The following is a 14,211-nucleotide window of genomic DNA, read 5'->3' on the forward strand; positions in this document are numbered from 1 at the left end:
TACAATCTAGAAATAGAGTGCTTGATAAAGATCAACAGTTCCCTTTATGCAGTTTTTATTATTTATTTTTATTTTATTTTTTTTGAGATGGAGTCTTGCTCTGTCACCCAGGCTGGAGTGCAGTGGCTGGATCTCCACTCACTGCAAGCTCCGCCTCCCGGGTTTACGCCATTCTCCTGCCTCAGCCTCCCGAGTAGCTGGGACTACAGGCGCCCACCACCTCGCCCGGCTAGTTTTTTTTTTGTATTTTTTTAGTAGAGACGGGGTTTCACTGTGTTAGCCAGGATGGTCTCGATCTCCTGACCTTGTGATCCGCCCGTCTCGGCCTCCCAAAGTGCTGGGATTACAGGCTTGAGCCACCGCGCCCGGCTCAGTTTTTATTTTTAAAGAGACAGGGTCTTGCTATGTTTCCCAGGCTAGGCTCAAACTCCTGAGCTCAAGTGATCCTCCTGCCTCAGCCTCCCAAGTAATTGGAACTACAGGTGTATGCCATGCTCTCAGCTTTCTTTATACACATTTTAAATCTAGAAATGAGCCTTCCGAAATACTGAAATACATTTAAATACCTTTCTAGTATCTAGTCTCTATTAAGAGGTAAATGATAGTTACCAAATATGAATGTGAATTATAGCTTCCTGTGACAACAACAATAAGGGTAATGGCTAGTATGGTATTAGCCTATGTTAAGACTAATAGATATAAAAGTAAGTGGATTATCTGAAGGCAAAGAAAAATCGCAGAGCATGACTTGAGAGGTTAGTCATACACCAGAGCACACAGAAACATAAATTAGTTCCCTTTCACCTTATTTCTTCTTCTGCTATTCTTGATATTTAAAATTATAGAATTAATATTTCTCTTGCCTTATTCTGCTCTTTCTTTTCTGAAAACTGCCCAATAACATAATGTGTATAGCATAATAAAAGGAATTAAAATTTTGGAGAGATCCACCAAAAACAATATTAAACATTATAAAAGAAATATAATGATTTAATAGGTACTTTGTTTTTCCAATTCAGTGAGTACTTCATTTTTCTCTTTTAAATGGTTTTTGAGTGCATTATATAAAAACATTATAAGTCTGTTGTGTATTAAGCTCAGTCTTGTCATCTGAGACATCTTATATCTAATAATTAGGAGCCATACTTAATTTTACACGATAGCTGCTCAGAAATGCATAACAGTTAAGATTCTGTTTTAGCATACAAATTTTGAAGTCTAATTTGAAATCTAAAATTTAGTAAATGTCAGAATATTAATAAGTCACCCTATAATTGGGAATGAAGATAAATAACCAATAATTTAGAACCAAAAGAGCCTTATTATCTGAAAATAATCCATCATGGAAAACAATCTGCTGAAGGTATTCTACTAGATAAATAGTAGATGGAGAGAGGGTCATGTAAGTTGTATCAGGATTGAAAAATAAAACTAAAAATTATTAAAATCTTATATGTAACAAAATGTGTTACAGTTATAATTATTTGCCAATTCTTGGAATAAAACAAATTGTCCTGGAATAATTTTTTCAAGAAAATCACATTACATTCACAATGTATGTAACCATACCACTAACACTGTATCTGAAATTTATCATCACCCCAAACAGAAACTCTGTAATCATTTAAGCAACAACTCTCCATTCCCCTCTCCTCACATCCCATGATAATGTTCTGCTTAGACTCAAAGTCTATAATGTTATTTACACTACAATATTTTTCCCTTTAAATTTGACTTCTTTTACAATATGGTCTTAAAAGAGGGCTACTGGTCTCTTGATGTTTAAGTCATTCTCATTCTTTAAATTTCTATCTTACCATCCTGTGGATTCGTATTCATTAGGTCTAAATTTGCCAAATCTTCATGTATTACTGTCTCCACCCAATTTACCCAACACTGTGTTCGTCAACTGCATGAAATTTTGTATCTTTAAAAAATGAATCATTTCATCTTGCAAATGATTTGTATGCTATTTATTACTCTCAGTAATCAAGAATGACACTGCATAATAAGGACTAGTCCAGGTACATATATGAGATAACCAAAACAGAAGTAACATAAACAGGATAAAAGATTGTTGTTGGTTTTTTTTTTTTTTCTCATTTAAAGGAGGTAGTCCCATTTATTGAAGACCTAGGCTCCATGTCATTCCCAGAGTATATGTTTCCCCTTGCATACCTTAATATTGAAATACTCAATCTAAGTGACTTAGAATTCTTTCTAATGTGATTTGATTCAAAGAAGTCTTTTTTCTTTAAATCTTTGAATCTAAGTGGACCATAATCATGGAGTATGAGGAGAGAGGAATGGAAAGTTGTTGCTTAATGGGTACAAAGTTTCTGTTTGGGATAATGATAAATTTCAGAGAGCGCCGTATGGTTACACAGCACTGTGAATGTAATTAATGTCCCTGAATCGTACCTTAAAAATTAGTTAAAATGGCAAATTATACATGTATATATTTTACTATAATTAAAGAAATAGAACATTATTCCTTTTATTATATTGTTCTGCAAAGCTGTTAACTCTGTTCATAATTAATCATTTGGTAGATATCCTCAGATGCTTTCCATTTAAAATTTGAGAGATTTACCTTCAATTAAGATATTTATTGGCATTACATTTGTTTGTCCTGTTAGTTCCATGTTAGATCTGTTTTTCAGAAGATTTTTACTTCTCCACAGAGGGTGTGGCCTGCTTCTCAGCGAGACGTATTATATCTTTCTGCCATTCGAAAGATATCAGCTTTGACTGAAAATGACCCTGAAACTTGGATAGTTTGTAATTTTTCTGTGGATCATGACAGTGCTCCTGTAAGTACAATATATATAAATGTGTATAATTAAACAATATAAAGCTAAATACACAATGCAGGATAAAGATGATAAACACATCCCACACACAATACTTGATTTGATAATGCTTCTTAGATTTTGTGTTAGATTGATTGCTAGCAATAGTATAGCCCATGTGTTGTCTGAGGGCAACAGTCATGGCTGTGAACATTGCACCAGGGCCATTTACCTTTCCTTCTAAGGTTTGGTGAAACAGCCAAAAGGGCAGTACGTACACTGGGCAATAGACTACTTCCCACAGTTATCTCTTAAGCCATTATCAACTACCAGCTAAACCTCTGTGGTTTACCACAGTTTAGCTCCATTTAGCACTTAAGAGGAGGGAAGCCTGGGCAACATGGTTAGACCCCATCTCTATTAAAGAAAAATTTCGTTTTTCTTTTTTTTTTTAATTAGCCAGGCCTGGTGATGTGCACCTGTGGTCCCAGCTACTCTGGAGGTTGAGGCAGGAGGATTGCTTGAGCCCAGGAGTTTGAGGCTGCAGTGAACTATGATGGCGCCACTACACTCCAGAGTGGGCAACAGAGCAAGACCCTGTCCCCGAAAAAAGTGGGTGGGGAGGAATCCTGGTGTCATATCAGCTTGGTGCTTGTAAGATTTCACTGGAGATAGTTTTTAAGAGTTATGATTTTGGTTAACCTAATATGATACTAGACCAGCAGAGTTTACAAAATACTGGGTATCTTCTGATGCTTTGTTTTTTGTTTTGGCAGCTAAACAACCGATGTGTCCGTGCCAAAATAAATGTTGCTATGATTTGTCAAACCTTGGTAAGCCCACCAGAGGGAAACCAGGAAATTAGCAGGGACAACATTCTATGCAAGATTACATATGTAGCTAATGGTATGTATTTTATTGTTTTTGCTCTTTGATAATGTGGCTGTTCTTGATCATGACCTGTATGACAATTTGGACAAATGCCTTTTTAGTTCTTATCCTTTTGGAGAAAGGTATATCAGAATTACTAGAGAATCTTTGAAAATACAGATGTCTGAATTTCACCCTGGAGCTACTACTATATGAGTATTTCTGAAGCTAGAGGTGGATAGGTAAATTTTAAAACTTTATCCCTAGGTCACTGTCATATACACTTCTTTTTTTTTTTTCTGAGATGGAGTCTCGCTCTGTTGCCCAGGCTGGAGTGCAATGGTGCAATCTCAGCTCACTGCAACTTCCGCCTCCCAGGTTCGAGCGTTTCTCTGCCTCAGCCTCCCGAGTAGCTGGGATTACAGGTGCCCACCACCATGCCCAGCTAATTTTTTGTATTTTTAGTAGAGACAGGGTTTCACCATCTTGGCCAGGCTGCTCTTGAACTTCTGACCTCGTGATCCACCCACTTCGGCCTCCCAGAGTGCTGGGATTCCAGGTGTGAGCCAGTGCTGGGATTCCAGGCGTGAGCCACTGCGCCCGGCCTAGCCTTCATTTTTAAGCACCATTTTCTTAGATATTTGCCTAATAGAATGTGTTTATAATTAGGAATATAAGCAACAGTGGGGAAGGAAATTAGAGTTCTTTTACTCATTGTCAGCCTTTTTAACTTTCTGAATCAGTGCTCCCCTACTCCTTATTTGTTGCTAGTTACATATTTATTTCTCTTTGGCATTCATTGTCAGGCTTTTTGTTTTCTGAGTCATCGCTTCCCTAGTCCTTGTTAGTTGCTAGTTACCTATTTCTTTTGCTTTGGATAGGCCTTTTCATTGCTTGCTTTGGGTCCTTACTTTACCTACTTTGCACCTGCAGTAATCATTGCAACCTCTCTCATCAAAAGTCAAGCCTTCTTTATACAGGGCCATAACTGCTAGTATGTTTAAAGAAACAGTTGTACCTAAGTTGCTATTTAATTACAGTACAGATTTATGAATAAATCTGCCTTAAATAACCTTAAGTGGTGCTATAGTAATTTTTACAGGTAACTTCAGGAACCAAGAACATTGTAGAAAGGTTATAAATGCTTTCTTATTTGCTGTCTGATTATGTCTGATGGATAGTGTTAAGGAATGAAAGGTTGGGACTTAAAAAATGCTAATTAGTCCGGCCGGGTACAGTGACTTATGCCTGTAATCCCAGCACCTTGGGAGGCTGAGACGGTCGGATCATGAGATCAAGAGTTCGAGACCATCCTGGCCAACATGGTGAAACCCTGTCTCTTCTAAAAATACAAAAATTAGCTGGGCATGGTGGCGTGCACCTGTAATCCCAGCTACTCAGGAGGCTAAGGCAGGAGAATCACTTGAACCCGGGAGGTGGAGGTTGCAGTGAGCCAAGATCACGCCACTGCACTCCACCCTGGCAACAGAGCGAGACTCTGTCTCGAAAAAAAAAAAGAAAAAAAGAAGATGCGAATTGGTCCAATGTGAGGAATATTTTAAAAGCAAGGGAACAAATTAAGTGCTTCACATATGTGTGGAGAATTGTATCTTAATACATTTTAATTTTCCTTTATCTTACAGTGAACCCTGGAGGATGGGCACCAGCCTCAGTGTTAAGGGCAGTGGCAAAGCGAGAGTATCCTAAATTTCTAAAACGTTTTACTTCTTACGTCCAAGAAAAAACTGCAGGAAAGCCTATTTTGTTCTAGTATTAACAGGTACTAGAAGATATGTTTTATCTTTTTTTTTTTTACCTTTATTTGACTAATATGACTCTGTCGATACTAAAATTTAGTTGTTGAAAGTATTTGCTGTGTTTTTTGATGTTCCCCTATAGAGTATTATTTCGTTGGTTTTTGTTGTTGTTATTGTTGTTGTTTTAAACAGGGTCTTGCTCTGTTGCCTAAGCTGGAGTGCAGTGACATCATCACAGCTCACTGCAACCTCAACCTCTGGCATGAAGCGATCCTCTCATCTCAGCCTTCCCAGTAGCTGGGAGTCCCCACAGGCATGTGCCACCACGCTCAGCTAAGTTTTTATTTTTTGTAGAGATAGGGGTCTTGCTATGTTACCCAAGTTGGTCTTGAACTCCTGGCCTCAAACAATCATCCTGCCTCAGTCTCCCAAAGTGCTGGGATTACAGACATGAGCCACCATGCCTGGCCTTGGGAATTGTAGTTTATAGCCTTTAAAACTTAATTTTTTTATTGTTTCCTTTTTCTTCTAATGCTTATGTAAAGAAATTTTGATATTATAGAACTGTAGAATTGCAGAAGGGCAAACTTCTGTATGTATTCTTTCCCTTCCTAGAAACTGTTATTTTTGTTGTATAATCTTCCAGATTTTAAAATGTTTATACTGACTATTATAACAAAATTCTTGTTTTATAGCCTGCTTTTTTTTCACTTAACAATGTGTCTTGACTATCTTTCTTTATAAGACATCAGATGTGTAAAACATCTCATTCTTTTTAACATCTGTTACATGCATGTTGCAGAATTTATTAACTAGTCCCACGTTAATGTCTGAGTTGGTTCCGTATTCTTAACTGTCAACCAGTACAGCACTGAACACCTCTATGCAAAGAGGTAGAATCTTTAACCTTTTTTGTTGTTGTTGAGACAAAGTTTCTCTCTTGCTGCCCAGGCTGGGGTACAGTGGCACAATCTCGGCTCACTGCAACCTCTGCCTCCCAGGTTCAAGTGATTCTCCTGCCTCAGCCTCCTGAGTAGCTGGGAATACAGGCGTCCACCACCATGCCCAGCCCATTTTTGTATTTTTAGTAGAGACAGGGTTTCGCCGTGTTGGCCAGGCTGGTCTCGAACTCTAACCTCAGGTGACCTGCTCTCCTGGGCCTCCCAAATTGCTGGGTTTACAGGCGTGAGCCACTGCGCCCGGCCCAGAATCTTTAACTTTTTAAAGTAAGTGATACATTAACATGATTAAAAGTCAAAAGTGACCAGGCGCAGTGGGTCACACCTGTAATCCCATCACTTTTTGGGAGACCAAGGTGGGAGAATGGCTTGAGGCCAGGAGTTCAAGTCTAGCCTGGGTAACACAGCAAAGTTACATCTTGACAAAAAAAAAATTAGGCGTGGTGGCATACATGTATAGTCCTAGTTACTTGGGAGGCTGAAGCAGGAAGATCGCTTTCTCCGGGAGTTTTAGGCTGCAGTGAGCTGTGGTTATACGACTGTACTCCAGCCTGGACAGGTAATGTCTCTTAAAAAAAAAAAAAGTCAGAAGTATGAAAAAGTTCTGAGACGGGTGGATCACGAGGTCAGGAGATCGAGACCATCCTGGCTAACCCGGTGAAACCCCGTCTCTAATAAAAAATACAAAAAACTAGCCAGGCAAAGTGGCGGGCGGCTGTAGTCCCAGCTACTCAGGAGGCTGAGGGAGGAGAATGGCATAAACCCGGGAGGCGGAGCTTACAGTGAGGTGAAATTCGGCCACTGCACTCCAGCCTGGGCGGCAGAGCCAGACTCCGTCTCAAAAAACAAACAAAAAAGAAGTATGAAAAAATTACACAATAAAATTTACCTCGTCTTGCATTCGCCATATACTATTAACTATGACTATATGCTATTACTAGTTTCTTCCAGAAAGTTTTTAATGCTTGAATGAACAAATACTAGTGTAAATTCTACACACATACACTTTTTTTGTTGTTAGAGAAGCAGCTACTGTAAACACTGTTCAACATCTTATATTTGCATTTTATCTTGAAGGTCTCACATATTTATAAGGAGCTTCCTGATTTTGATGGTTATACAGTAGTCCATTGTATAGATATACATAATTTATTTAATCAGTTCTGCATTGGTGAATATTACAGTTTCCAATTTTTGCTAGAACAGTGTTATAATTGTATCCATATGTCATTTTGTACTTGCAAGTTTATATGTGGGAAAAATTAATAGATGTGGTACTACTGGCCCTGCTAGGGGTTTGTGCATTTATAATTTAGATACTACTTTTCATAGAAGTTATAGTAATTGACCATCTCAACAGGAATAATGAATTGCAGTACCTGTGTCCCATAATTTTTCATACAATGTGTAAAACAAAACTTTATAACTTGCCCAACTCATTAGGTGAAAAATACTGTCAGGGTAGTTTTAATTGTATTCCTCTTCTTATGATCGAGTTTAAGCCTTCTTTGGTCCATTGAGAATCTTTTGTATAATACTATTTCTATAAATTCTATTTTGTAATAACATTTAAAATATTAGTAGATATTGCCAATTGTGATACACAAATGGTAAGCAGTAACACGTGAATATCCTCTCATTCTCACCTATACTGAATGTTAAGTAATTGGCTGAGAAGTGTATATTCTTGAGTCCTTTTCTTTAGCTAAAAATAATAGTCAATTATATAATGAAATAATGTTAAATCTGATTTCTAATGATGTTTATAGTATGTCTTTCTTTTAAAAAAAATGCAAAGGCTAAATTTATTGTCCGATACTAACTAATATCCCATACTAACATAAGGTATATTACATTGATGTCTTATTTAGCTTTTTCCCAGGAAAAAGGGTATTTGAAAATACTAAACAGATTCCAGTCTTTCTTACCTGAATGATTGGTGTTTTGTAATATAGCCTGACTCTTTAGGGATTCTCTCTTCAGGCACATGTGCACTGCATTAAGTGTGCTCACAATTTTTATAGTATCTTGTACTTTAGAATTGTTATAGCTATATCTGGATGCATTACTTCTTATTGTTTCTGTGTCTGTGCCATATTTATCAAATAAACCAGAAAACTGATGGTACATGACAGCAACAGGCTTATCACCCTGCTTAGCGATATGTCTCTTTGCCATGGCCACTAGGTTTTTAAAGTGGTGCTGTTTCACTCAATCCAAGACCAGATTTTGTTTCACTCTATCTGTCTTCTCTCTTCTTCACCATGACCTCACTGAAACAGCCTCCCTCTTGATGCTTTATATGACTTCCTTACCAAAGGGGCTCAGATATTCAACTAAGCAAGACAGAAAATACAACTTTGTATTAAAGCAAAAGAAATCAGAATGCAGTTCTATGTAAAACATGCTCTCAATTATATTTGAGAAGAATAACTTTTTGAAACATTTGAAAGATACATGGTAGGATATTAGCAGCATTTGCATCTACACTGTTGGATTTAGAGCAATGTTTTATTGACTATGTGTGTGCATGTATATGTGCACAGATTTTTCATTTATGGACCTAGGAGGGAGGAGCTTGGAATCTTAAAAACATCTCTGGGGAAGAGAGGTCTATTGTTTGTGGATACGTGTATATGTGTGCAAAGATACAACTGAAAAGATTCATTGACCCAAACTCAAATCTGGCTTTTTGAGTCCAGATTGAGCTTCTTTGTAACAAAGATCCAAATTCAAACCTTAATGTGAAAAAATCTTTGTTACTGTAACATGATTTTTTTTTTTTTTACAATAATTATGGAAGATAAATGTATGAAGTCAAACCCAGCATTGAAATCCTAGGAAAGCGAACATTCTTAATTTTGGTGATGGAAAAAATAGTAACATTAAATAGTGTGTATATCACCTTTACAGAAAGTTCTGTAAAGAGTTAATAAGATCCAAAGTTGTTTAACAGTAAAAACTAGATAGATAGATAGATAGATAGATAGATAGATAGATAGATAGATAGATAGATAATTTTTTTTTTTTTTTTTTTTTTTTTAAGACAGCGTCTCACTCCTGTCGCCCAGGCTGGAGTGCACTGGAGCAAATCTCAGCTCACTGCAGCCTCAACTTCCCAAACTCAGGTGTTCCTCCTACCTCAGCCTCCTGAGTAGCTGGGACTACAGGCACACACCACCATGCCCGGCTAATTTTTTGGACTTTTAGTAGAGTTGGGGTTTCACCATGTTTCCCAGACTGGTCTCAAACTCCTGAGCTCAAGCAATCTGCCTGCCTCAATCTCCCAAAGTGCTGGGATTACAGGTGTGGGCCACTAGCCCAGCCAGTAAAAACTTTTAAACTCATTACAAAGACGTCGGAGCATGTTTGTTGATTAAATAAGGCAAGCATCTCTCTCATAGCTTGAATACATTTTTTAAATTCTTGATAAATAGTATTGTATGTCATAATTTTTATTGCAGGCTAAGAGAAAAGAAATGCCATGTTGTGGGGTAAAAATCAGGAGACCTTTCACTGATCCCCTCTGCTTGCCTATATTGCCCCCTTTTTTTTTCAGCTGCCCAAACCCCCTTTATTTCATACACCTATGCAAATTGCGAGGCCGAGGATGTGACTACAAACAATTAAGATTTGATTTACATGAATAAGCTTTCTCCCTCATGAAAATACACTGTGTCACTTCACACTTGGTCTGACACACACAAAAAATTCTCACCCTATGTGGCACAAATACACTCAGCGTGCAATATTAAGTACACTTTCCATTTTATTTTTCTCCAGAGAATAGTCCATCTTCAGTCTTTAAGGATGCAACTCCTTACATGGGCTTTGGTGGGGGTCAAGGGGCAGCACCCGCAGATCTAAATTGGGGCGGAGGTGTTTGATTCTTCTCCTTCATGAGATCGATTCCTGACTACTTTGTTGTGAATTGCACAACTCACACAGTAATGTAGCTTCACATACAGCTTGGGAAGCACATAGACATCAAAGACGCTTGCTTCGGAAATGTCCCTGACTGCTGTGGCCTTCACTGTGTATCAAATGACAAATTTCTTAATGGCCTTGTCCTTGGGCACACATAGGGCACAGTTGGTGCAGCAAACAGGCTGCACGTGGCAGCGGCCCTTTTTGGCACAACCATTGTTCCTTCTTTTCTTTGTCATCTTGGAGGCCCAGACCGTAGAGAGGACTATTCCCCTAACTTTTGAAAAATTCCATATACCTTTGATTCCTTGCTGATAGGATAAGTTCAAATTTGTAAGGTTAATAATTTTGCATTCATAATGATAAATTTTAATAGAGATTCTGTGCATTCCATGAATATGGAGGGTGGGCGAACTCTGTTCTGGTAGTCTTGCAGCTGTTAGTAACAAACATACTGCTGAGTTTTTTACTTGTCTTTTTTTTTTCCTTCAGTGACTGAAGCAAGGCTGGGTGACATTCCATGTTGGAGAAAAAAAGAAAAAAAAAAGCTGAATGCTCTAAGCTGGAACATAGGATCTATAGCCTTGTCTGTGGCCCAAGACCTTGGCCTTGTGTACAAAAATGACAAAATACTGCAATAGCAAAGCTGAACATCTAACACTAGCTATCTCCTGCTAGATCTCCTTGCTCAGCATATAACTATAAATACATGTAAAATTACATGTATATGGCTATATTTTTATTTGCTTGCTCCTAGAAGAGAAAAAAAAAATCAACTTTGAATCACAACTAGGAATTGATGCTTTAATTTTTGGATACTTTTCCAGAATTTTTAATTTACTATGGTCCGGCCTAAGATCCTCTGTTGTATCAGGTTTTGTGCACAAAAGAAAAGCACAAAAGTTGAACGCACATGGGGCGTGTGCTTTCTGTGCAGCAAATATCTGGATGAGGTTCTTTTTTCAGGCCTACAGTCAAATCTGTGTCCAGAATTTTTTGACTTTTTTGCTTTGTATAATCATAGAATTCGTTGCTGCTGATTTCTATAATGATTCATGTTGTCATGTGTCTCTTAATAACTGAGGGCTGTCAGTAACCTGTGATTTTGCCTTTTCTATAGTCTTACTCCCATGAAGAACCTTGGTTCTGATGGAGAAAGTGAAAAGCTTTATTTCTTCCCCCAGATATCTTTATATTTCTATTATATTTTTTAGTTGTGTACTGTGTGCTAGATTTTTTTTTCAGTTTATTACAAACACAATTTGGTAAGCCCTAAATTGGTTCTGCCTGTCTCCAAACAGAAATATCCATACAAATCTTGTTGGTATAGACTACTTTCTGGAAAATTGTCAAGATAAGTTCATGTTTTCTTTAAATTTCTAAGATAGTATATGGTATAACTTGTTTAAAGCAAATCAGACTGAGTTTGACATTTAATTCAATATTTCTGGTATTCAGTAACGGGTATATATGTTTGTTCTTCCAGTTTGGGTCAGTTTAAAAGATAGGTTGCAAAGTATACATGGAAAATGTGAGCAGTGCCTCTCTGCCTCTTGATCAGAAACTTCAGCAGAGCAGTAAAGATTCCACATGATTCAAACTGAAATGCGTTTCTTTGTTGCTATATGCACTTAAAATGTAAAATACCTTTTTCAGTTTAAGTCCTGTGAACAACATTGAAGCATGGAGATGAGGCAAGGAATAGTACTCACTGAAGTTGAAATGACTGCCCACTTCAAAATCTTCATTGTGTTTACACACCAGTGTATTTATACAAATCAGAGGCATTTTGTAGATGCTTTGCTGACTTGTTCAGCTCTGTAAAAACACAGAAATTGGACCCATTTTGTAAAGCAGAAAGTCATGTCACATGGAACATTTCCTGTATATATCACATACATGGTAATGGAGTCTTAATGATAAGTGCAAGATAATAATTTAATGATGGGATTAGTCTGATCGCTTAATATGCACAATCCTGGAAGTGAATTACTTGCATCAGATATAGTGATATTTATTATTCTGTACAGAGAGAAAAATACATATAAAACATATGCTTACATTACATGCACGCAGATTTCACGCTCCATAATCTTTTCTATTTTTTAATTTACCTTTCTGTAAATGATGTGCATGGAATATGCCTTATAGAAAAATGCTGTTCATAATTTGACTACGTGGAAAAGTGCCTATATGGTGGTAATGCTAGTAAGGCAAATAAGACAAATTATCATGTTGGTTTACTACATCACCAGTTAACATTTTATATTGTGATGTTTAAAAAAGAAAAGTTTATACCTCAAATGTGTATTTTATTTTACAATCAGCTGTGGGTTATGGGGTTGGGATGGGAGAATGGGAGGGTTGGGGAGGGCAGGTTTCTTCACCATAGCCACTGATAAGAATCTTCAAAAAAATTCTGTATGCTCACTATAAATGTTTCTCTGTTTGCCATTTCTGGTAACTGTCATGAACACAGACAGTTAACTCTTTCATTACTAAATTGGATAGCTTTATTTTACAGAAGTATGGAAAGTTTACAAAGCAATATCTAAATCTAATTATCACTAGTTGCATTTGGACTAAATGTGATGATATACTTTTGCAATTGATTCTGTAAATAAAATGATTACACTAAAATATTTGTATTAAAAGAAAAGATAACATTTTACCTTTAGATAACTGCACTTGTCCTTCACTAGAGTTAATCCCACCCAATCAGATTGAGAAATAAATTGGTGAATATGGAAAGAGTCCAAAAGAGGTCAGAATTTGGAGAGGTACTGACCTTCTGGACAACATTTAGATCCTCTAGAATTATTTTCATTAAGCTGATTCCTACATCCTGAATATTCATGTTTTCTCATCTACAGATATTTGTCTTCCCCTAAACCAAAAGAAAAAACTACCCTTTACTCTCTTTTCTAGTCAGTTTATCTTTTGTGCTATGTTAGAAACTTGAAATATATTGGTGATGTGGGGTGTTATCCCTGATTGCCGCTGCACAGGACAAGAGAGCACAGTGCTTCAGCCGGAATTCAGGACTCCTCGTTTTGAGGTAGAGGATGATCACTGCAGTACTTGGTTTGGTATTGCCACAGGGGTAACTAAACCAAAGGAGGGTTTTATCTGCAAGGGAGGTGTAAGAAGGCAAAATAAGGAAAAGGAGGAATGGATTTTCTCTTTGTTCAGTTTCATCAACTAATTTATACACCTAATACAATGTCAGTGTCAATTGCTATTAAGAAATTTTTAGTTGGGCTGAGCTGGTTCTCTTGTGAAATTGTGCTGGTTATCTTTAAGCTTATCAGTTATTTGTCCAATTAAACACTTGTCACCAGTATTTAGTCCGAGTTGTACAGACGATGTATTTGGATTTTGTCATGGTTCATCTACAGACTCAAAACATAATCATTTTAAAGTACCTTGGGAGTGTGTAGAGTAACTTCTATAATAGCTTTATGATCCTGATGATGTTTTTTAAACATAATAAAGTTGGATCTTCCATGTTACAATCACAAAATTAAAACCAGTATTTAAAGTGGAAAAGTATTAAAATATTATGGACAAATATGCTGGCTTGATTTGTTTTCCTTAACCCTGAGATATTGCCCTACTCTGAGTAGCTAAGAGCTTGAAATTCAGTGTTCTTCCTGTAACCCAGTTAGGGATCACTGGGATCAAGAAAACACAGAGTTGCAGCCGACATTTTTATTTTGTTTTATTTTTTTGAGACAGAGTCTTGCTCTGTCACCCAGGCTTTGAGTGCAATGGCACGATCTTGGCTTACTGCAATCTCCATCTCGCAGGTTCAAGCGATTCTTGTGCCTCAGCCTCCCAAGTGGCTGTGATTACAGGCGTGAGGCACTACGCCTGGCTACTTTTTGTATTTTTAGTAGAGACAGG

The 14,211-nt window shown here is 37.3% G+C and overlaps 1 protein-coding gene and 1 pseudogene across 2 annotated transcripts in view; one reads left to right on the forward strand and one right to left on the reverse strand.

Moving 5' to 3' along the window:
- The window catches only part of CERT1 (ceramide transporter 1), a 145,205-nt gene extending 131,327 nt beyond the window's left edge, over nt 1-13,878 (forward strand). For both annotated transcript variants that reach the window (XM_023207996.1, XM_023207995.1), the window contains 4 exons: nt 2,685-2,813; nt 3,569-3,698; nt 5,306-5,442; nt 10,798-13,878. In XM_023207996.1, the coding sequence (XP_023063764.1) occupies nt 2,685-2,813; nt 3,569-3,698; nt 5,306-5,433 (387 nt within the window). In that variant the 3' untranslated portion in view covers nt 5,434-5,442; nt 10,798-13,878. The remainder of the gene's footprint in view (nt 1-2,684; nt 2,814-3,568; nt 3,699-5,305; nt 5,443-10,797) is intronic.
- On the reverse strand, nt 9,591-10,907 carry LOC111539940 (annotated as a pseudogene).
- Nucleotides 13,879-14,211: the final 333 nt, after the last annotated feature.

This window comes from Piliocolobus tephrosceles, chromosome 4 (genome assembly GCF_002776525.5).
Source record: "Piliocolobus tephrosceles isolate RC106 chromosome 4, ASM277652v3, whole genome shotgun sequence".
Classification (NCBI taxonomy): domain Eukaryota; kingdom Metazoa; phylum Chordata; class Mammalia; order Primates; family Cercopithecidae; genus Piliocolobus; species Piliocolobus tephrosceles.